This window comes from Nerophis lumbriciformis, linkage group LG13 (genome assembly GCF_033978685.3).
Source record: "Nerophis lumbriciformis linkage group LG13, RoL_Nlum_v2.1, whole genome shotgun sequence".
Classification (NCBI taxonomy): domain Eukaryota; kingdom Metazoa; phylum Chordata; class Actinopteri; order Syngnathiformes; family Syngnathidae; genus Nerophis; species Nerophis lumbriciformis.
This window is the reverse complement of record NC_084560.2, coordinates 1,325,091-1,350,377: the sequence shown is the minus strand read 5'-3', so window position 1 is coordinate 1,350,377 and position 25,287 is coordinate 1,325,091. Positions and strand designations below refer to the sequence as shown.

The following is a 25,287-nucleotide window of genomic DNA, read 5'->3' as shown; positions in this document are numbered from 1 at the left end:
GAACATCGGAGCTCCGTGCTTGTTGGCGGTGACATTTTCCCTTCCTCAGCAAGCTGGGTGTGTAATCCTGGTCATGCAAAGCAGTCCGTCCAGGTGGGAGTGGTTCCAGGTCTAATATAGCTCCTAGTCTCGCTGGATCCGGCAGTTCAGCTCACTGGGACCACATTGAGGACCGCCGTGAGAGGCAGACACAGAAAGTCAAAGACTCCCGAGTCCAAGGAACCATGGTGAGTACGGTAGAACTTTTCTTCAATGTTTCCATTTTCCCGCACCAGACCGGCTGGTATCAGACAACCTAGTATCTGTAGTAGCTGGTATCAGACCACGTAGAATCCTGTAGTAGCTGGGATCAGACCACCTAGTATCTGTAGTAGCTGTTATCAGACCACCTAGTATCTGTAGTAGCTGGTATCAGACCACCTAGTATATGTAGTAGCTGGTATCAGACCACCTAGGTCAGCCCGGCTTGTCTGCCAATCTCTGGGCCAAAGTTCTATTTGTGACAGCAGGAGTCTCGCTAGGAGGGCAGCTGGGAGTTTTCCATAGCCGACACTCAAGGTGAACGGCAAAGAAAGAAATAGAGCTTTTAAGGCTTGTAGTTTCTGGGCTTTGAGAAGAGTTAGTCTCCAATAGTGGCTGGCGTGGAATGTAGGTGTGTCCTGTAAAGCATGCAGGTGCCAACAAGTCCGATCAGTCGTCCTACTGGGGACTTTTCTAGTTTCTGCCTTGAGCAAGAACAAGAACTTAGCCCACACTTTGTAGGTAGACGACAAATAAAATTGGACATGAAGTCTTGGTTGTAGAATTGTTCTTTGTCTAGTAGCTTTGACAGCTGATGTGCAAACAGACTGTGAGTGTTTGCACAGCCAAGAACAAACACGAGCTGCTAGCACTGCTCCTAAAAGGAATATAGCACAGCCTGAATAAATATATTCTTCAACTATTTCAACTTGTATTTCTCATCTTTCACTTTATTTCCACTCTAATGTGGTTTTTAAAGGGGAACTGCAATTTAAAAAAAAAAATACAATCCCTATGTAAGACAAGAACACATGTTTTCTTTATTTTTTTTAAATGCATTCTAAGTTGTAAAATACGGCCAATAAGAGGTAGCTAACAAGAGAGCTAATTGGAGTACTTTCTCCGCCCATGAAGACCTTTAAAAAACTACCAACAATATGTGGTGACATGAATATCAACAAGTATTAGCGCTGACATTAAAGAGAGAGCTAACTCGCTTATGTTGCTATATTGGCATATTGAGCTGCTGCATGGTCTCTGAGTTGGTGAAAGTTAATTCTAGATGATAAATCATGACTCTCACCTGGATAGTAGAAGGTTGTGGACATAATCCCACAAGTTAGACCCGGAGATGGCCAGAAAAACACAAAAAAAACAAAAAAAAACCACTTTTTTTTAACCATTTGTGAGCATGATGATGAATTGTTGATGTAAAGTGGAAGATATAAACATCCCATCAGTCTTTATCCCAGTGAGAGCAGACATTGTACAGTAAGTGATTGTTTTTATTATGTTTGTATATCTTGTTTAGCACTTAGCAATACTGCTACATGATGCTTAGTGTTTGACTAAAGCTGCATCTGTCGTATGCTTGTAATAGTCAAAAGTATGTAAATATTACATGTTATTATGAATGTTACTAGATACTACATATATACTTACATCATGTATATATTACATGTTATTATGAGTGTTACTACATGACATATATACTTACATCATGTATATATTACATGATATTATGAATGTTATTACATGACATATATACTTATATCATGTATATGTTACATGTTATTATGAATGTTACTACATGACATATATACTTACATCATGTATATATTACATGTTATTATGAATGTTACTACATGACATATATACTTACATCATGTATATATTGCATGTTATTATGAATGTTACTACATGACATATATACTTACATCAAGTATATATTACATGTTATTATGAATGTTACTACATGACATATATACTTACATCATGTATATAATACATGTTATTATGAATGTTACTACATGACATATATACTTACATCATATATATTACATGTTATTATGAATGTTACTACATGACATATATACTTACATCATGTATATATTACATGTTATTATGAATGTTACTACATGACATATATACTTACATCATGTATATATTACATGTTATTATGAATGTTACTACATGACATATATACTTACATCATGTATTTATTACATGTTATTATGAATGTTACTACATGACATATATACTTACATCATGTATATATTACATGTTATTATGAATATTTCTACATGACATATATACTTACATCATGTATATATTACATGTTATTATGAATGTTACTAGATACTACATATATACTTACATCATGTATATATTACATGTTATTATGAATGTTACTACATGACATATATACTTACATCATGTATATATTACATGTTATTATGAATGTTACTACATGACATATATACTTACATCATGTATATATTACATGTTATTATGAATGTTACTACATGACATATATACTTACATCATGTATATATTACATGTTATTATGAATGTTACTACATGACATATATACTTACATCATGTATATATTACATGTTATTATGAATGTTACTACATGACATATATACTTACATCATGTATATATTACATGTTATTATGAATGTTACTACATGACATATATACTTACATCATGTATATATTACATGTTATTATGAATGTTACTACATGACATATATACTTACATCATGTATATATTACATGTTATTATGAATGTTACTACATGACATATATACTTACGTCATGTATTTATTACATGTTATTATGAATGTTACTACATGACATATATACTTACAACATGTATGTATTACATGTTATTATGAATGTTACTAGATACTACATATATACTTACATCATGTATATATTACATGTTATTATGAATGTTACTACATGACATATATACTTACATCATGTATATATTACATGTTATTATGAATGTTACTACATGACATATATACTTACATCATGTATATATTACATGTTATTATGAATGTTACTACATGACATATATACTTACATCATGTATTTATTACATGTTATTATGAATGTTACTACATGACATATATACTTACATCATGTATATATTACATGTTATTATGAATATTTCTACATGACATATATACTTACATCATGTATATATTACATGTTATTATGAATGTTACTAGATACTACATATATACTTACATCATGTATATATTACATGTTATTATGAATGTTACTACATGACATATATACTTACATCATGTATATATTACATGTTATTATGAATGTTACTACATGACATATATACTTACATCATGTATATATTACATGTTATTATGAATGTTACTACATGACATATATACTTACATCATGTATATATTACATGTTATTATGAATGTTACTACATGACATATATACTTACATCATGTATATATTACATGTTATTATGAATGTTACTACATGACATATATACTTACATCATGTATATATTACATGTTATTATGAATGTTACTACATGACATATATACTTACATCATGTATATATTACATGTTATTATGAATGTTACTACATGACATATATACTTACATCATGTATATATTACATGTTATTATGAATGTTACTACATGACATATATACTTACGTCATGTATTTATTACATGTTATTATGAATGTTACTACATGACATATATACTTACAACATGTATGTATTACATGTTATTATGAATGTTACTAGATACTACATATATACTTACATCATGTATATATTACATGTTATTATGAATGTTACTACATGACATATATACTAAGGTGCAGTCCCCTTTAAATGAAACGGGACTTTTCCTGGGGCTCCTGTCAGTGTTTACAGCAGCAGAGCCCACATTGCTACTGGCTGTCATCTGAGCAGCAGCACCCTAAATAGCTGCTCTGTAATGACCTGCATGCCTGCTCACTGACACCATGGTCACATGACACTTGCCTGTTCTCCTTTTAGATCAACATGGATTTAAAGAGCCATGAAACACTTTCAACATGAGTCAATATTTACCATCATATACACCATGTACTTTCTGTGAGGGAATATAATAGCCTGGATTTATACACTATATGCTTATATACCGATATTCATTAAGTACCACCATAATGACACCATTAAATACAGTAGTGTAGTAGACCTAAGTATTCATTAAGTACCACCATAATGACAACATTAAATACAGTAGTGTAGTAGACCTAAGTATTCATTAAGTACCACCATAATGACAACATTAAATACAGTAGTGTAGTAGACCTAAGTATTCATTAAGTACCACCATAATGACAACATTAAATACAGTAGTGTAGTAGACCTAAGTATTCATTAAGTACCACCATAATGACAACATTAAATACAGTAGTGTAGTAGACCTAAGTATTCATTAAGTACCACCATAATGACAACATTAAATACAGTAGTGTAGTAGACCTAAGTATTCATTAAGTACCACCATAATGACAACATTAAATACAGTAGTGTAGTAGACCTAAGTATTCATTAAGTACCACCATAATGACAACATTAAATACAGTAGTGTAGTAAGCCTAAGTATTCATTAAGTACCACCATAATGACAACATTAAATACAGTAGTGTAGTAGACCTAAGTATTCATTAAGTACCACCATAATGACAACATTAAATACAGTAGTGTAGTAGACCTAAGTATTCATTAAGTACCACCATAATGACAACATTAAATACAGTAGTGTAGTAGACCTAAGTATTCATTAAGTACCACCATAATGACAACATTAAATACAGTAGTGTAGTAGACCTAAGTATTCATTAAGTACCACCATAATGACAACATTAAATACAGTAGTGTAGTAGACCTAAGTATTCATTAAGTACCACCATAATGACAACATTAAATACAGTAGTGTAGTAGACCTAAGTATTCATTAAGTACCACCATAATGACAACATTAAATACAGTAGTGTAGTAGACCTAAGTATTCATTAAGTACCACCATAATGACAACATTAAATACAGTAGTGTAGTAGACCTAAGTATTCATTAAGTACCACCATAATGACAACATTAAATACAGTAGTGTAGTAGACCTAAGTATTCATTAAGTACCACCATAATGACAACATTAAATACAGTAGTGTAGTAAGCCTAAGTATTCATTAAGTACCACCATAATGACAACATTAAATACAGTAGTGTAGTAGACCTAAGTATTCATTAAGTACCACCATAATGACATCATTAAATACAGTAGTGTAGTAGACCTAAGTATTCATTAAGTACCACCATAATGACAACATTAAATACAGTAGTGTAGTAGACCTAAGTATTCATTAAGTACCACCATAATGACAACATTAAATACAGTAGTGTAGTAGACCTAAGTATTCATTAAGTACCACCATAATGACAACATTAAATACAGTAGTGTAGTAGACCTAAGTATTCATTAAGTACCACCATAATGACAACATTAAATACAGTAGTGTAGTAGACCTAAGTATTCATTAAGTACCACCATAATGACAACATTAAATACAGTAGTGTAGTAGACCTAAGTATTCATTAAGTACCACCATAATGACAACATTAAATACAGTAGTGTAGTAGACCTAAGTATTCATTAAGTACCACCATAATGACAACATTACATACAGTAGTGTAGTAGACCTAAGTATTCATTAAGTACCACCATAATGACAACATTAAAATACAGTAGTGTAGTAGACCTAAGTATTCATTAAGTACCACCATAATGACAACATTAAATACAGTAGTGTAGTAGACCTAAGTATTCATTAAGTCCCACCATAATGACAACATTAAATACAGTAGTGTAGTAGACCTAAGTATTCATTAAGTACCACCATAATGACACCATTAAATACAGTAGTGTAGTAGACCAAAGTAGTCATTAAAAACAAGACAGATGTTTTCTGTAACGTGTATACTTATTATTTTTGCCAGTGTAACATTACATACAGTTTGAACGGTAACACTGTGTTTGAATATTTAATTAAGTGATTCTTGGTTATACCACTAGATGGATAATGGCTGATATAGAGTAAATATGTGAGAGGTTAAATGTTATTTTAACTGACAGTATTCTTTTGGGTATTTTTGCTCTCTTGCACTGCAAAAAATGACCAGAATTATTTGTGAAAGACGGTAAAATAATGGGATTAAAAGTCTTTATGAATAAGAAAATAAAAAAGCTAGCCTATAATAACACATTTCAATGTACATAAAAAAATCAAACAATTCCAAGTAAAAGAAGAAAATTAAATGTCAATTTGGCTGAATTGTTCCGGTCTGGTGTTGGCATTGTTGGTCCGGACCCCAGGATGCAGAGAGAATAGGCAAAGTGCGGGTGAAATACTCTTTTATCGGAGAAAACACAAAAGTAGTGCAGCAGGGAAGTGCACCATAACAAGCAGGGAAGCACTTTGGGGTACGAGGAAGAACAAAGGACAGGTCAGGCAAACAGGAAGTGGAACAGCACTGGACAGGAAATAGAATGGAAAGTAATAAAAAATGTAATTATCATCAATGTCTCAAACTTCATCGGAAATATTTCTTGTGTTCATATTGTACCCACAAAGAAGTCAGGATTATAGTCCACTAAGGAAGGATGTGTATTTGGTTCTTTAATGGCTGCCACGTGTTACATACCATAGGAACTACACCGCTTCTAAACTTCCCATAGGAACTACACCGCTTCTAAACTTACCATAGGAACTACACCGCTTCTAAACTTCCCATAGGAACTACACCGCTTCTAAACTTACCATAGGAACTACACCGCTTCTAAACTTACCATAGGAACTACACCGCTTCTAAACTTCCCATAGGAACTACACCGCTTCTAAACTTACCATAGGAACTACACCGCTTCTAAACATACCATAGGAACTACACCGCTTCTAAACTTCCCATAGGAACTACACCGCTTCTAAACTTACCATAGGAACTACACCGCTTCTAAACTTACCATAGGAACTACACCTCTTCTAAACATACCATAGGAACTACACCGCTTCTAAACTTCCCATAGGAACTACACCGCTTCTAAACTTACCATAGGAACTACACCTCTTCTAAACTTCCCATAGGAACTACACCGCTTCTAAACTTACCATAGGAACTACACCTCTTCTAAACTTACCATAGAAACTACACCGCTTCTAAACTTACCATAGGAACTACACCGCTTCTAAACTTACCATAGGAACTACACCGCTTCTAAACTTCCCATAGGAACTACACCGCTTCTAAACTTCCCATAGGAACTGCACCGCTTCTAAACTTCCCATAGGAACTACACCGCTTCTAAACTTCCCATAGGAACTACACCTCTTCTAAACTTACCATAGAAACTACACCGCTTCTAAACTTACCATAGGAACTACACCGCTTCTAAACTTACCATAGGAACTACACCGCTTCTAAACTTCCCATAGGAACTACACCGCTTCTAAACTTCCCATAGGAACTACACCTCTTCTAAACTTACCATAGAAACTACACCGCTTCTAAACTTACCATAGGAACTACACCGCTTCTAAACTTACCATAGGAACTACACCGCTTCTAAACTTCCCATAGGAACTACACCGCTTCTAAACTTCCCATAGGAACTACACCGCTTCTAAACTTCCCATAGGAACTGCACCGCTTCTAAACTTCCCATAGGAACTACACCGCTTCTAAACTTCCCATAGGAACTACACCGCTTCTAAACTTACCATAGGAACTACACCGCTTCTAAACTTACCATAGGAACTACACCTCTTGTAAACTTCCCATAGGAACTACACCGCTTCTAAACTTACCATAGGAACTACACCTCTTCTAAACTTACCATAGGAACTACACCGCTTCTAAACTTCCCATAGGAACTATACCGCTTCTAAACTTACCATAGGAACAACACCGCTTCTAAACTTACCAAAGGAACTACACCGCTTCTAAACTTTCCATAGGAACTACACCGCTTCTAAACTTCCCATAGGAACTACACCGCTTCTAAACTTCCCATAGGAACTACACCGCATCTAAACTTACCATAGGAACTACACCGCTTCTAAACTTCCCATAGGAACTACACCGCTTCTAAACTTACCATAGGAACTACACCGCTTCTAAACTTCCCATAGGAACTACACCGCTTCTAAACTTCCCATAGGAACTACACCTCTTCTAAACTTACCATAGAAACTACACCGCTTCTAAACTTACCATAGGAACTACACCGCTTCTAAACTTCCCATAGCAACTACACCTCTTCTAAACTTACCATAGGAACTACACCGCTTCTAAACTTCCCATAGGAACTACACCTCTTCTAAACTTACCATAGAAACTACACCGCTTCTAAACTTACCATAGGAACTACACCGCTTCTAAACTTCCCATAGGAACTGCACCGCTTCTAAACTTCCCATAGGAACTACACCGCTTCTAAACTTCCCATAGGAACTACACCACTTCTAAACTTACCATAGGAACTACACCGCTTCTAAACTTACCATAGGAACTACACCTCTTGTAAACTTCCCATAGGAACTACACCGCTTCTAAACTTACCATAGGAACTACACCTCTTCTAAACTTACCATAGGAACTACACCGCTCCTAAACTTCCCATAGGAACTAGACCGCTTCTAAACTTCCCATAGGAACTACAACTCTTCTAAACTTCCCATAGGAACTACACCGCTTCTAAACTTCCCATAGGAACTACACCGCATCTAAACTTACCATAGGAACTACACCGCTTCTAAACTTACCATAGGAACTAGACCGCTTCTAAACTTCCCATAGGAACTACAACTCTTCTAAACTTCCCATAGGAACTACACCGCTTCTAAACTTCCCATAGGAACTACACCGCTTCTAAACTTCCCATAGGAACTACACCGCATCTAAACTTCCCATAGGAACTGGACCGCTTCTAAACTTCCCATAGGAACTACACCGCTTCTAAACTTCCCATAGGATCTGCACCGCTTCTAAACTTCCCATAGGAACTACACCGCTTCTAAACTTCCCATAGGAACTACACCGCTTCTAAAACTACACCGCTTCTAAACTTACAATAGGAACTACACCTCTTCTAAACTTACCATAGGAACTACACCGCTCCTAAACTTCCCATAGGAACTAGACCGCTTCTAAACTTCCCATAGGAACTACAACTCTTCTAAACTTCCCATAGGAACTACACCGCTTCTAAACTTCCCATAGGAACTACACCGCTTCTAAACTTCCCATAGGAACTACACCGCATCTAAACTTACCATAGGAACTACACCGCTTCTAAACTTACCATAGGAACTACACCTCTTCTAAACTTACCATAGGAACTACACCGCTCCTAAACTTCCCATAGGAACTAGACCGCTTCTAAACTTCCCATAGGAACTACAACTCTTCTAAACTTCCCATAGGAACTACACCGCTTCTAAACTTCCCATAGGAACTACACCGCTTCTAAACTTCCCATAGGAACTACACCGCATCTAAACTTACCATAGGAACTACACTGCTTCTAAACTTACCATAGGAACTACACCTCTTGTAAACTTCCCATAGGAACTACACCGCTTCTAAACTTACCATAGGAACTATACCTCTTCCAAACTTACCATAAGAACTACACCGCTCCTAAACTTCCCATAGGAACTGGACCGCTTCTAAACTTCCCATAGGAACTACACCGCTTCTAAACTTCCCATAGGAACTACACCGCATCTAAACTTACCATAGGAACTACACCGCTTCTAAACTTACCATAGAAACTACACCTCTTGTAAACTTCCCATAGGAACTACACCACTTCTAAACTTACCATAGGAACTACAGCTCTTCTAAACTTACCATAGGAACTACACCGCTCCTAAAATTCCCATAGGAACTACACCGCTTCTAAACTTCCCATAGGAACTACACCGCTTCTAAACTCCTCATAGGAACTACACCTCTTCTAAACTTCCCATAGGAACTACACCGCTTCTAAACTTCCCATAGGAACTACACCGCATCTAAACTTACCATAGGAACTACACCGCTTCTAAACTTACCATAGGAACTACACCTCTTGTAAACTTCCCATAGGAACTACACCGCTTCTATACTTACCATAGGAACTATACCTCTTCTAAACTTACCATAGGAACTACACCGCTCCTAAACTTCCCATAGGAACTGGACCGCTTCTAAACTTCCCATAGGAACTACACCGCTTCTAAACTTCCCATAGGAACTACACCGCATCTAAACTTACCATAGGAAGTACACCGCTCCTAAACTTCCCATAGGAACTACACCGCTTCTAAACTTACCATAGGAACTACACCGCTTCTAAACTTCTCATAGGAACTACACCTCTTCTAAACTTCCCATAGGAACTACACCGCTTCTAAACTTACCATAGGAACTACACCGCTCCTAAAATTCCCATAGGAACTACACCGCTTCTAAACTTCCCATAGGAACTGCACCGCTTCTAAACTTCCCATAGGAACTACACCGCTTCTAAACTTCCCATAGGAACTACACCTCTTCTAAACTTCCCATAGGAACTACACCGCTTCTAAACTTCCTATAGGAACTACACCGCTTCTAAACTTCCCATAGGAACTGCACCGCATCTAAACTTACCATAGGAACTACACCGCTTCTAAACTTACCATAGGAACTACACCGCTTCTAAACTTACCATAGGAACTATACCTCTTCTAAACTTACCATAGGAACTACACCGCTCCTAAACTTCCCATAGGAACTGGACCGCTTCTAAACTTCCCATAGGAACTACACCGCTTCTAAACTTCCCATAGGAACTACACCGCATCTAAACTTACCATAGGAACTACACCGCTTCTAAACTTACCATAGGAACTACACCTCTTGTAAACTTCCCATAGGAACTACACCGCTTCTAAACTTACCATAGGAACTACACCTCTTCTAAACTTACCATAGGAACTACACCGCTCCTAAACTTCCCATAGGAACTACACCGCTTCTAAACTTCCCATAGGAAATACACCGCTTCTAAACTTCCCATAGGAAATACACCGCTTCTAAACTTCCCAAAGGAACTACAGCGCTTCTAAACTTCCCATAGGAACTACACCGCTTCTAAACCTCCCAGCCCTTCATGCAAAAATCTTCACATATTTTGCTTAGCGGCAAAGGTTGTAATTGTTCCTCCACCTGCTGATCCAGTCCAGCGAGGTGATGACTATCTTGCTACAGGAAGTGTGGGTGTGTTGTGTGTCTACACGGGTATGTCAAGCGGGTGTGGCCTTTGTCCGTTAAACCACAGTCAACACAAACCTGCTGTCTGAGAGCGGCTCACACTCGCTAATATTAGCTGCCGTGTCATTCGCTGTATTTTCCAGACTGTAGAGAGCGCCGGTATATAAGCCACACCCACTAAAGTTTAAGGGGAAAAACATATGTTTCCATATATTAGTCACACTGGACTATAAACCGCAGATATAAACGTTGTGGAATGACTTATTTACACTGAAATATTCTGTAAATGTTTATTTACTTACCTTCATTGTTTCCAAACGGTGTCTGTAACACTGCAGTAAAACGGCTGATCAAACAAAACGTCAGTCATCATCATGGAACGCCACGGTGACGTTTTGGTGAATTTAATAAACTGAAACAATACATAAAGAATGTCATTGTAAGTTAATAACAATAACACAGACACTGGTAAATGTGTTAGCATATTAGCTGATGCTAACGACGGTAGCTTGGTTTCATATGCATGAAAACACTCCTACAGACATCACACATGGGACGCTTTAGCAAGTAAGAATAGTTTTAGTTATATTGTAAAACTTAAAAAGGTTGCTTGGAGTGATGAATGAAGAATCCATACGAGTAGAAACGCTAAACAAGCAAAGACACGGAAAAGGTGTGCTATTGTCTGTGCTATGGTGCCATCTTCTGGACGAGTTTGCTCACTGCAGTGTCCTTCCATTTTGTGCTTTTCAACCGGAAGTAGAAGTGCTATTACTAGTCAAAGCCATTATCTTCATATGTAGGCTACATTTCAAGCAGTGTGGGTGGCACTGGGAGCAGGTGGCTAATGTGTCTTGCCCAAGGACACAACGGCAGTGACTAGAATGGCGTAAGTGGGGATTGACCCGGGAACTCTCAAGTTGCTGGCTCTACCAACCGAGCCACCCCACCCCTAAAGAACATGGACACACTTGTCAGTAATAGCCCCTCACTACTATTAAGACCCTTTTAGTCATTCCAGATTCTTCCCTTCTGAGACTGTCCAACATGATGAGAAGTGACTCAAATGGAAGATTAACAAGAAATTTTACAGAAAAAGAGGAAGTACAAACAATTGTGGAGAGACAAAACCCAGCTAGGCAGCACGGTGGAAACAGGGGTTAGTGCATGTGCCTCACAATACGAAAGTCTTGAGTAGTCCCGAGTTCAATCCCGGGCTCGGGATCTTTCTGTGTGGAGTTTGCATGTTCTCCCCGTGACTATGTGGGTTCCCTCCGGGTACTCCGGCTTCCTCCCACCTCCAAAGACATGCACCTGGGGATAGGCCCCTCCCACCTCCAAAGACATGCACCTGGGGATAGGCCCCTCCCACCTCCAAAGACATGCACCTGGGGATAGGTTGATTGGCAACACTAAATGGTCCCTAGTGTGTGAATGTTGTCTGTCTATCTGTGTTGGCCCTGTGATGAGGTGGTGACTTGTCCAGGGTGTACCCCGCCTTCCGCCCGAATGCAGCTGAGATAGGCTCCAGCACCCCCCGCCACCCCAAAAGGGACAAGCGGTTGAAAATGGATGGATGGATGGATGGAGAACCCAGCTATCTATAGGTCGGAGCAATCTTTAAAATGGTTGCCCGTCTCTCATGCTTTTGTCCACCTAGGTTGATCCGCCCTGACAAGAGTTTGAAAGTTAACTTGAGGTGAATGTATCTCTTTCATGACACCTTTTAACTTAAATATGAGCGATAAGGAAAGGTGTGTGTATCTCTTCTAGCAGAACCAACTAAGGTGTTCTTATTCTGCCAAAAACAGGGAAAAGGTTCCTCTGACGCTCCCAAAACTACAACTCCAAAAAGGAGTGAACTCACATCCAGATCTTGTTTTCTGAGGGTGGACTTTAACAAACCTTGCATCCTTCTGTCTCTCTTCCCTCCGCCTTCAAGCGCGAATGCATCTCAGTCCATGTCGGCCAGGCCGGCGTCCAGATGGGGAACACCTGCTGGGAGCTCTACTGTCTGGAACATGGCATCCAGCCAGATGGTCAGATGCCCAACCCCAAATCCATAGGTGGAACCGACGACTCCTTCACCACTTTCTTCAGTGAGACCGGGGCTGGGAAGTACGTCCCCAGAGCGATCTTTGTAGACCTGGAACCCACAGTTGTCGGTGAGTACTATCAGAGGAGTTATGTATCCAAGCTTTTGTGTTCCCAGAATTATACAAACTCCAGCAGGTGGCACAATTGTTTGCCACGTCCACCTCATCATACACACAAGACTCCAAGTCTTTGTTAAGCAAGCGTCTATTGTCAAAGTTCTAGGTGCCTATCTTGAAAAAACATTGCCTCAATGCCTGCCTGGTTTTAGACGGTTCGAACTGTTCAAATCGCAAAAAGGATACAAGTTTCTTCAGAGTTCCTCGAGAGGTAATCAACGACAACGAGAATAGTGACTCTGGAATATGGCAAAGAAGCAGAGTCAAAGAACTCAGCAGTTTGCAGCGATCACTTCATTGCTCGTTTGTTTGATATACTTTTAACTTTCAGAATCCGAAGAATCAGAATCAGAAGAGTTTTTATTGCCATTGTTTTAGAACGGGTTCACAAACTAGGAATTTTACTTGGCGCAATCGTGCAACATAAACCGCACATAACACAGAATAGGTCATAAAAAGAGCTGTAACTGAGCTATCAGATCTTGTTATTGTTCATGTGCCTGATGGCCGAGGGGAAAAAAAACTGTTCAGATGGCGGGAGGTGTGGGTCTGGATGGATTGTAGTCTCCTGCCTGAGGTAAGAGGGGAGAATAGTTTGTGTCCAGGGTGAGAAGAGTCAGCTGTGATACAACCCACACGCCTCCTGGTCCTGGAAGAGAACAGGTTCTGGAGGGATGGGAGCTTGCAGCCAACCACCTTCTCAGCAGCACGTACCATGCGCTGCAATCGATGCTTATCCCGGACCGTGGCGCCGGGGAACCACACGGTGATGGAGGAGGTGAAGATGGACTCGATGATGGCTGAGTAGAACTGCACCAGCATCTCGGTCGGCACCTTCAGTTTCTTCAGCTCCCGCAGGAAGTACATCCTCTGCTGGGCCTTCTTGATGAGGGAACTGATGGTCAGCTCCCACTTGAGGTCCTGGGTGATGGTGGTGCCCAAGAAACGGATGGAGTCCACAATGGAGACGGGGGTGGGAGAGTCAATCAGGGTTAGGGGGGATGGTGAGGTTATGACTTTCCTGAAGTCCAAGATTATCTCCACTGTTTTCTATGCGTTCAGCTCCAGGTTGTTGGGACTGCACCAGGTTGCCAGCCGGTCCACCTCTCTCCTGTAGGCGGACTCATCGCCATCCGAGATGATATCATCCGAGATGAGATTCAGTATTTCCCATTGAAGTATTATCTTGATATTATTTGTTTTGTATTTTGTTTCTGAGTTTGTGTCTCCAATGATCTCTGTGGAAAAGGAAAAACGGCAGTGAATCAAGGCTATCGAGTGCTACTCACAGTTTTTTTACACAGACGCGTCCTTCCAGGACTTGACGTTAGATCATTCAATGCAATTTTAGCCGAGCAAAAACGATGTTCGATTTATGCGGGAGAGTCTCGACACCAATTTCCTTGACCCATCCACACACAACGAAGGTGTGGCTTCCATGCGTTTCCATCTGTTTTGTTGTGGAGAAAGATATCTGGAGGACCAGTTGGAGATGTCTGGGATCTCGTCCAACAAATAATCTTTGAGATCACTCAACAAATCGTTTTTTGATAACGTATAGGGGTCTACTCCAATGTTGATTTTTGCTCGTATTTGCTGTTGTCAATACAATCTTGGGCCCTTGCTGTACAGTAGCCATATTGGTCTGGTTGACCACCACTTTGTTCACCGGAAGTAAACATGCCAGAAAAAGTCACGTGACTGAATACAAAAAAAATTGATGTTTATGGTTTGAAACGTTTTGAAACCTTGCCAAAACGTTTTGTTTTACACAGTTGGGTTCTTCATGAGTTTCTTCTGCCCCTCACATTTCCAGATGAGGTGCGTACAGGCACATACCGCCAGCTCTTTCACCCCGAGCAGCTGATTTCTGGGAAAGAAGACGCCGCCAACAACTATGCGCGTGGACACTACACCATTGGCAGGGAGATCATTGACTCGGTCCTCGACAGGATGCGCAAACTGGTAAAAACTAAGTGGACGTTTTTTTTTAATTCATTTATCATATGACTTGTCCAAAAACAGCTTATTTGTTGCTAAAGAAACCGAAACATAAATGCCAGCATTTGACATCTCTGACATTGCCTGTAATCTGACTTTCTCTTTTGGCAGGAACTTAATTTGAAATGCAAATCGTTCAGTAACAAATCAACAAGAACCTTATGCTACTTATTCTCTCTCCATTTGCAGTCTGACCAATGCACTGGTCTCCAAGGGTTCTTGGTTTTCCATTCCTTTGGTGGAGGCACTGGCTCAGGCTTCACTTCCCTCCTCATGGAAAGGCTGTCTGTTGATTATGGTAAAAAGTCCAAGCTTGAGTTTGCTATCTACCCAGCACCCCAGGTTTCAACAGCAGTCGTAGAGCCTTACAACTCCATTCTCACCACTCACACCACCCTGGAGCACTCCGACTGTGCCTTCATGGTTGACAACGAAGCCATCTATGACATCTGTCGCAGGAACCTCGATATTGAACGTCCGTCCTACACCAATCTCAACCGGCTGATCAGTCAGATAGTGTCGTCTATCACGGCCTCTCTTCGCTTTGACGGAGCCCTGAACGTTGACCTGACAGAGTTCCAGACCAACTTGGTGCCCTACCCTCGTATCCACTTCCCTCTGGCGACATATGCCCCGGTCATCTCCGCTGAGAAGGCCTACCATGAGCAACTCTCTGTGGCTGAAATCACCAACGCCTGCTTTGAGCCAGCCAATCAGATGGTGAAGTGTGACCCTCGTCATGGTAAATACATGGCCTGCTGTCTGCTGTACCGTGGTGATGTGGTGCCCAAAGATGTTAATGTGGCCATTGCCGGCATCAAGACCAAGCGCGCTATCCAGTTTGTGGACTGGTGTCCCACGGGCTTCAAGGTGGGCATCAACTACCAGCCTCCAACAGTGGTTCCTGGAGGAGATCTGGCCAAAGTGCAGAGAGCGGTGTGCATGCTGAGCAACACCACGGCCATCGCTGAGGCCTGGGCTCGTTTGGACCACAAGTTTGACCTGATGTATGCCAAGAGGGCCTTTGTGCATTGGTATGTGGGAGAGGGAATGGAGGAGGGAGAGTTCGCTGAGGCCAGGGAAGATATGGCCGCCCTGGAGAAGGATTATGAAGAAGTTGGGATCGACTCCTTTGAAGAAGAGGAGGACGGAGAAGAATATTAAACATCTGGCTATCCTTCACTCTCAGGGGCAAAATATCTGCGTTCAATCGATATGATTTGTGTTATGATGACAGCAGTCGTCAATATTGGCCTTGGATCATCATTTTCAAACGGTTTGAATTTTGCTGTGACCTATTAAATCTTTCAGAATGCACCTTTTTTGTTGTTTGTCAATATTTTGGATGGATTGTGTGTGTACCACAAAGCGTTAAAGAGGGAAAAATATATAATTATGATCTACAACCTTCATGACATCACACAGGTAGTGAATATACTATACTTTGGACTATGTGGGCTTTGTACCGAGGATGTCGTTGTGGCTTGTGCAGCCCTTTGAGACACTTGTGATTTAGGGCTATATAAATAAACATTGATTGATTGATTGATTGAAGTGCAGATTGTATTTAAAAGCAGTTAAATGCATAAATAGTTCAAGTCAGAGTTCTGTTTAGCGGATTTACCAGATTGCACCTGGACACCTAAAATCGGTGAAGAGACTTTGGGCAGTATTTAGAGACAGCTATATACAAGGCTACTTTGAATCCTAGTACTGTTTAAAAATGTAGAGAGAGCTATATACAAGGCTACTTTGAATCATGGTACTGTTTAAAACTTTAGAGAGAGCTATATACTGTGATACAGTATATCTGTGATACTAATTCCTGCATACAAGCCCCTGCTGATCAGGAAGCAAGCTACAGTGAATCAGGTGAGGACCTGGCCAGAGGGAGCAATGTCAGCATTACAAGACTGCTTCCAAACCACAGACTGGGACATGTTCAAAGCAGCCGCCACCGAAAATCACCACACATGTGTGGAGGAGTATGCAGAGTCTGTGTCCGCATACATTCAGACGTGCATGGAGGATGTCAGTGTGATCAAGAACATCCCCACACGGGCCAACGAGAAACCCTGGATGAACAGTGAGGTACGTGCAGTGCTGAAGGCTCGGAACAAGGCTTTCAAGTCTGGTGACATGGTGGCATTAAAATCAGCCAGAGCTAACCTGAACCGTGCCATTAAGGTTGCCAAGCGTGCTCACAGTCAGAAAGTGCAGGACTTCTTGGAGAACCCTACAAACACTAGACGAATGTGGCAGGGCATACAGGTCATCACGGACTATAAAGCTGCCCCCCTGTACCTGTGACAACAGTATCAGCTTCCTAGATGACCTTAACAACTACTTTGCAAGGTTTGAGGCACTTAACACCACTCCAGCGAGAAAATCCATCCCTAACCCTGATGAGCAGCCGCTCAACCTGGATATAGCGGATGTCCGGAAAACCCTGAGGAGAGTGAACCCCCGGAAAGCACCGGGACCTAATGACATTCCGGGCAAGGTGCTTAAGGGATGTGCAGACCAGCTGGCTGGGGTTCTCACAGACATCTTCAACATCTCGCTGACCCAGGCTGTGGTACCATCATGTTTTAAGACGGCCACATTCATTCCAGTGCCAAAAAAACCCCACAATCTCCTCCCTCAATGATTACCGCCCTGTTGCACTCACCCCCATCATAATGAAGTGCTTGGAGAGGCTGGTAAAGGAATATATTGTCTCCAGACTTCCCCCCACATTCGACCCATACCAGTTTGTTTATCGCCCTAAGCGCTCCACAGAGGACGCCATCTCCTCTGCACTCCACCTGAGCTTAGAACATCTGGAAGGAAACGACACACACGTGCGGATGTTGTTCCTGGACCTCAGCGCAGCATTCAACACCATCATCCCGCAGCACTTGGTGAGCAAACTGTCCCCCCTTGGATTCAGTACCCCCCTTTGCAACTGGCTGCTTGACTTCCTCACAGACAGACCCCAATCTGTGAGAGTGGGCAACAACACCTCCAGTGCCATCTCCCTTAGCACCGGCTCCCCCAAGGGCCAGCCTCTCCAAGCACTTCATTATGATGGGGGTGAGTGCAACGGGGCGGTAATCATTGAGGGAGGAGATTGTGGGTTTTTTTTGGCACTGGAATGATTGTGGCCGTCTTAAAACATGATGGTACCACAGCCTGAGTCAGCGAGATGTTGAAGATGTCTGTGAGAACCCCAGCCAGCTGGTCTGCACATCCCTTAAGCACCTTGCCCGGAATGTCATCAGATCCTGGCGCTTTCCGGGGTTTCACTCTCCTCAGGGTTTTTCGGACATCCGCTATATCCAGGTTGAGCGGCTGCTCATCAGGGCGAGGGATGGATTTTCTCACCGGAGTGGTGTTAAGTGCCTCAAACCTTGCAAAGTAGTTGTTAAGGTCATCTAGGAAGCTGATACTGTTGTCACAGGGACGGGGGGCAGCTTTATAGTCCGTGATGACCTGTATTTCCCTGCCACATGTTGTGTTTACTGAGGGGAGGTGACGGCAAACAGACACCAGGGGGTAGTATATACAATTATTTATTATATATAAATATATATAGTCAACATATATATATATATATATAAATAATAATAAACAATACTACTAAACTAAGGAAATGGAGTGTGAACTAGAATACAAGAGTGTGTGGTGTAAGACTATGTGTGTAGTTAACTGAAGTGAGTGTTACCAACGTGTTGAACGAGATACGAGGAAGTCCATGGGGCAGGCAGGTTATCCGGGGCGAGAGAGAGGCGTCGGAATCCAGGGGCGAGCAAGAGGTCGAGGAACGAAGGAAGCAGTCAGAGTCCAGAGGGAGATCCAGGGGAAAATGAGACGCACAGCTCACTTTCCAGGCGACGGAGGGTACTGCGGGGACACGGGAGAAGACAAGGGACAAATCAAGGCACGGAGAGGAAACACGAATATAGCATAAAGCTTGTTGCTTACGGTACACCATGAGAAAGCTAAGTTCCTGCGCTGATCCTTGGGTCCACTGGTCCTTTATTGAGCTTGCCCTCATCAGACCCAGGAGTGTAGATTGCCGGTGAGTGATTGCAGCTGGTGGCTGCTGCAGGGCGAGGACGTGCGCGGCGCGTCCCTGGATGTGCGCACCCGTGGGCGTGTCCCGAGGTGCGCACAGACGGATGAGCGGCGTTGGCAGGAGCCTGAACCGTAACACCACATTCGTCAAGTGTTTGTAGGGTTCTCTAAGAAGTCCTGCACTTTCTGACTGGGAGCACGCTTTGCAACCTTAATGGCACGGTTCAAGATAGTTATATAAATGTCTACGTTGAATCATATGGTACTGTTTAAAAATGTAGAGACAGCTATATACAAGGCTTCTTTGAATCCTGGTACTGTTCAAAAATCATTCCCAAGTTGCAGAGGAGTACAAAGATAGCTGCCCTTGATCCCATAATGCATTGCTGCAAATAAATCAAAGTTGAACCTGTAAGTTACAATGGTTTGCTCAACGGTGACGCCCCTTATTTGACGTATTTGTCACAAACTCCAGATGTGTGGGTCAATATCATCAGGTTTGCAGTTCTGTCCGCAAGAATTGATCATGAAAATGTCAAAGTTATGATGTGAGGGAACTATGAGTAAAAGACGCAGAGAAGGATTCAACATAAGGTGGTCTTTTAAGTTGAAATGTGCAAATGTAACTACAAGATGTTTCATGTCTGAAACAAATCACAACATAACATTCACGTGGAAACATGCACAGTGTTACATGAATAGGAATATAAATGTCTATATTCAGCAAAGAAGCACCATTAGGTGTTATGTAGACCACAAGGAAGTCTTTTGTAACTACACGCTACTCTGTACTAGACATGGATGCATGTGCATGTACGAGCCAGTCTGCCCCACAACAAGAGGATGGAGACCCAGAAGGAGTTCACTGACTGCAGCGTGGACTACAATATAGAACACTTAGGCTCCATTTCTTCCTTATATGGACAATGTGATGATGTCACCATTGAGAAAAACATCACTGCTGAGGAACATTTGGAGGAAGGAAGGCAAGATTGTTTTATAAACATATCCGCCACGCCTACATGGTTTTATTTCATGAATGCAGATCATAAACAGACAAACACAGCATAAAAGGTCCCTTTAAAGGTAAACATGTTGTGTCTCAAGTGTTTCATTTAGCTGATTTTTGTGCAGTAATTATTCACATCATGGAACAACCTTTCCCAAAAGCCTAAATACTATTCTCCTTTTTTTTGAAATACAGATATTGCATGACAATGCAACATTTTATACTGGAGGCCCACCACCCATGTGCCCATGAGCACTATGTACTGGGTTGGAGCGCCCCCTAGTGACCACATCAGCAGTGTGCTTGTCTTCATACAGGGTATGTATATACAGTATATACAGGTAAAAGCCAGTAAATTAGAATATTTTGAAAAACTTGAATTATTTCAGTAATTGCATTCAAAAGGTGTAACTTGTACATTATATTTATTCATTGCACACAGACTGATGCATTCAAATGTTTATTTCATTTAATTTTGATGATTTGAAGTGGCAACAAATGAAAATCCAAAATTCCGTGTGCCACAAAATTAGAATATTACTTAAGGCTAATACAAAAAAGGGATTTTTAGAAATGTTGGCCAACTGAAAAGTATGAAAATGAAAAATATGAGCATGTACAATACTCAATACTTGGTTGAAGCTCCTTTTGCCTCAATTACTGCGTTAATGCGGCGTGGCATGGAGTCGATGAGTTTCTGGCACTGCTCAGGTGTTATGAGAGCCCAGGTTGCTCTGATAGTGGCCTTCAACTCTTCTGCGTTTTTGGGTCTGGCATTCTGCATCTTCCTTTTCACAATACCCCACAGATTTTCTATGGGGCTAAGGTCAGGGGAGTTGGCGGGCCAATTTAGAACAGAAATACCATGGTCCGTAAACCAGACACGGGTAGATTTTGCGCTGTGTGCAGGCGCCAAGTCCTGTTGGAACTTGAAATCTCCATCTCCATAGAGCAGGTCAGCAGCAGGAAGCATGAAGTGCTCTAAAACTTGCTGGTAGACGGCTGCGTTGACCCTGGATCTCAGGAAACAGAGTGGACCGACACCAGCAGATGACATGGCACCCCAAACCATCACCCAACCATGCAAATTTTGCATTTCCTTTGGAAATCGAGGTCCCAGAGTCTGGAGGAAGACAGGAGAGGCACAGGATCCACGTTGCCTGAAGTCTAGTGTAAAGTTTCCACCATCAGTGATGGTTTGGGGTGCCATGTCATCTGCTGGTGTCGGTCCACTCTGTTTCCTGAGATCCAGGGTCAACGCAGCCGTCTACCAGCAAGTTTTAGAGCACCTCATGCTTCCTGCTGCTGACCTGCTCTATGGAGATGGAGATTTCAAGTTCCAACAGGACTTGGCGCCTGCACACAGCGCAAAATCTACCCGTGCCTGGTTTACGGACCATGGTATTTCTGTTCTAAATTGGCCCGCCAACTCCCCTGACCTTAGCCCCATAGAAAATCTGTGGGGTATTGTGAAAAGGAAGATGCAGAATGCCAGACCCAAAAACGCAGAAGAGTTGAAGGCCACTATCAGAGCAACCTGGGCTCTCATAACACCTGAGCAGTGCCAGAAACTCATCGACTCCATGCCACGCCGCATTAACGCAGTAATTGAGGCAAAAGGAGCTCCAACCAAGTATTGAGTATTGTACATGCTCATATTTTTCATTTTCATACTTTTCAGTTGGCCAACATTTCTAAAAATCCCTTTTTTGTATTAGCCTTAAGTAATATTCTAATTTTGTGACACACGGAATTTTGGATTTTCATTTGTTGCCACTTCAAATCATCAAAATTAAATGAAATACACATTTGAATGCATCAGTCTGTGTGCAATGAATAAATATAATGTACAAGTTACACCTTTTGAATGCAATTACTGAAATAAATCAAGTTTTTCAAAATATTCTAATTTACTGGCTTTTACCTGTATATTAGAGATGCGCGGATAGGCAATTTATTTCATCCGCAACCGCGTCAGAAAGTCGTCAACCATCCGCCATCCACCCGATGTAACGTTTGATCAGAACTGCACCCGCCCGCCATCCGCCCGATCTAATATAGATGATGCAAGGCATTAGTGAGCCTGCCAACTACTCCGGTTTTCCCGTAATTCGTACGGTTTTCATCAACCTATTCCGGGTTTTTCATTAATTAAAAAAAAAAAAAAAAGGGTGAAAACTACGCGAATTGCACCTTGTGCAGACAAGATTTTTCGATGGGACACGGAGGAATTAGCGATGTAAAAGACCACGTTGGGACAAAAAAACACAAGTCTAATGCCGTTGCTAGCGATACAAGTGGAAAACTTTCAACGTTTTTCGTCGCCCAAACAGATTCTTTGGATGTGATAAATGCCGAAGTTTTATTTACGGAGGCAATAATTGAGCATGGACTTCCAATCGCACTGGCTGATCACATGGGACAGTTAAATGTTTGTCATGCAACCTTTAAAAATCATTACGCGGTGATCGCGGTCCCAAAAATTAACTTTTCTTGCATGATAATGTCCAGAAAAATTCGCTTTATATTACTATAGAGTCCTTTTAACGAATGAGTTTGATGGTTTATCACAAACCTTAAATGAAAGAAGTCCTTTGTTCTCCTGCACCATGGCCTTGCTTCGTGTTTGGTGCGCAAGCTTTATAACCTCACTGAGGTTATAAAGCTTTTGCCTGTTAAAGAAAGGAGACTGATCCAACGCAGCACAGACTTGCGCGTGCCACGCTGTCACGACCCAGACGCACACCAGTGCGCAATCATATGGGAGCCGCGCTGAGCGCACCTCCAAGCGCGTCTCGCTGCCGGCGACGGCCGGGTATATGGGCCCGACGCTCCAGCGCCATCCATTTTCAGGGCTAGTTGATTCGGCAGGTGGGTTGTTACACACTCCTTAGCGGGTTCCGACTTCCATGGCCACCGTCCTGCTCTCTATATCAACCAGGGTGAGCCCCACCCCTTTCGTGAGCGCACTGCGCGCGGAGTGACCCCTGTTACGCGCCCCCGGCAACAGGGGTGGCGGGCAGGTAAGCTGCGCGGGCGGAGCGCGCGGAGTGACAATGTTCTTGTCATCCACGTGAAGAAAAGTATGGCAAATAATAACCACAGTGATGATGCACAATGCATCTCACACGACTCAGACTCATCTTTTTGAACAGTTTGCATGTGAATATGTACATTTGACATGTGAATATTTGTACATTTTACATGAGAGTATTTGTATATTTTACATGTACATATGTACATATTTGACATGTAAATATGTACATATTCAAATTTTACATGTGAATATGTACATTTGCTAGATTTCAGATCACATGAATGTTAGAGGTTTATTTATATTCTTCACGTGTTTTTAAAAGTGACAAAAGTTATGGAAGCTTGTTTCCGCCAAAAAAAATTTTAAAAAAAATAAAATAAAAAAATACCGCAATCGCAAGTCATAATTATGAGATAAGAAAGTCAAAATTATGAGATAAAATGTCATAAATATGAGATAGAAAGTCGAAATGATATATGAGATAAAAATCCATAATAATGAGATAAAGTCATGACTTTGTATCTTATAACCATTAATGTTTTTAATCTCATAATAAAGATAGATACAAAGTCATAATTCTGAGTTAAATACGACTTTTTATTTCAAGAAAGTCGAAATGATGAGATCAACATGATTTTCCCCTCATAATTTCCACTTTGTTATCTCCTAAATATGACGTTTTATCTCAAAACTGTGACTTTTTATCTCATTAGTTTGACTTTTTCCTCGTAATTATGACCTTATCTCATGATGACTTTTTAAAAAATCATATAATAATGAATATCATATAATAATAAAAATCATATAATAATGAATATCATATAATAATAAAAATCATATAATAATGAATATCATATAATAATGAATATCATATAATAATAAATATCATATAATAATGAATATCATATAATAATGAATATTATGTAATAATACACATCATATAATAATGAATATCATTTAATAATAAATATCATACAATAATAAATATCATATGATAATGAATATCATATAATAGTGAATATCATATAATAATAAATATAATATAATAATGAATAAATTATAATAATAAATATCATATAATAATAAATATCATATAATAATAGTTATCATATAGTAATGAATATCATGTAATAATAAATATCATATAATAATTAATATTATATACTAATAAATATCATATAATAATTAATATCATATACTAATGAATATCATATAATAATGAATATCATATAATAATGAATATCACTCCAGACGCTGCTGGAAGACTCTGGCCAGGACCCACACTTTGTGGAGTCCATGGTCAGGGTCCTTGGAAGGATGCAGACCTGAATTGAGACCCGGCTTGTGACTCTCTTATCTCATCATCATAACTTTCTGCTCATAATTTCGACCTTTTATCTCTTAATTATGATGTTTTATCTCATCATTTTGACACTTTATCTCAAAATTATAACGTTTTTTCCCCTCATATTTGTGACTTTCTTTTCATCATTTCGACTTTGGTTTGACCATTTATCAAATAACCAACTGATAAATATTGCTTTTATGACTTAGCAAAGGGGAACATGTTTGTTCTTAGTGGCGGAAACGGGCTTCCTTTCAAAGTAAAAT

At 40.4% G+C, this 25,287-nt stretch overlaps 1 protein-coding gene across 1 annotated transcript; it reads left to right on the top strand.

Annotated features, from left to right (window-relative positions):
* Positions 1-73: 73 nt before the first annotated feature.
* On the top strand, positions 74-16,888 carry LOC133613915 (tubulin alpha chain-like). Its single transcript, XM_061971826.1, has 4 exons — positions 74-227; positions 13,300-13,522; positions 15,387-15,535; positions 15,761-16,888. The coding sequence occupies exons 1-4, from the start codon at positions 225-227 to the stop codon at positions 16,733-16,735; spliced, it is 1,350 nt and encodes a 449-aa protein (XP_061827810.1). The 5' UTR covers positions 74-224; the 3' UTR covers positions 16,736-16,888.
* Positions 16,889-25,287: the final 8,399 nt, after the last annotated feature.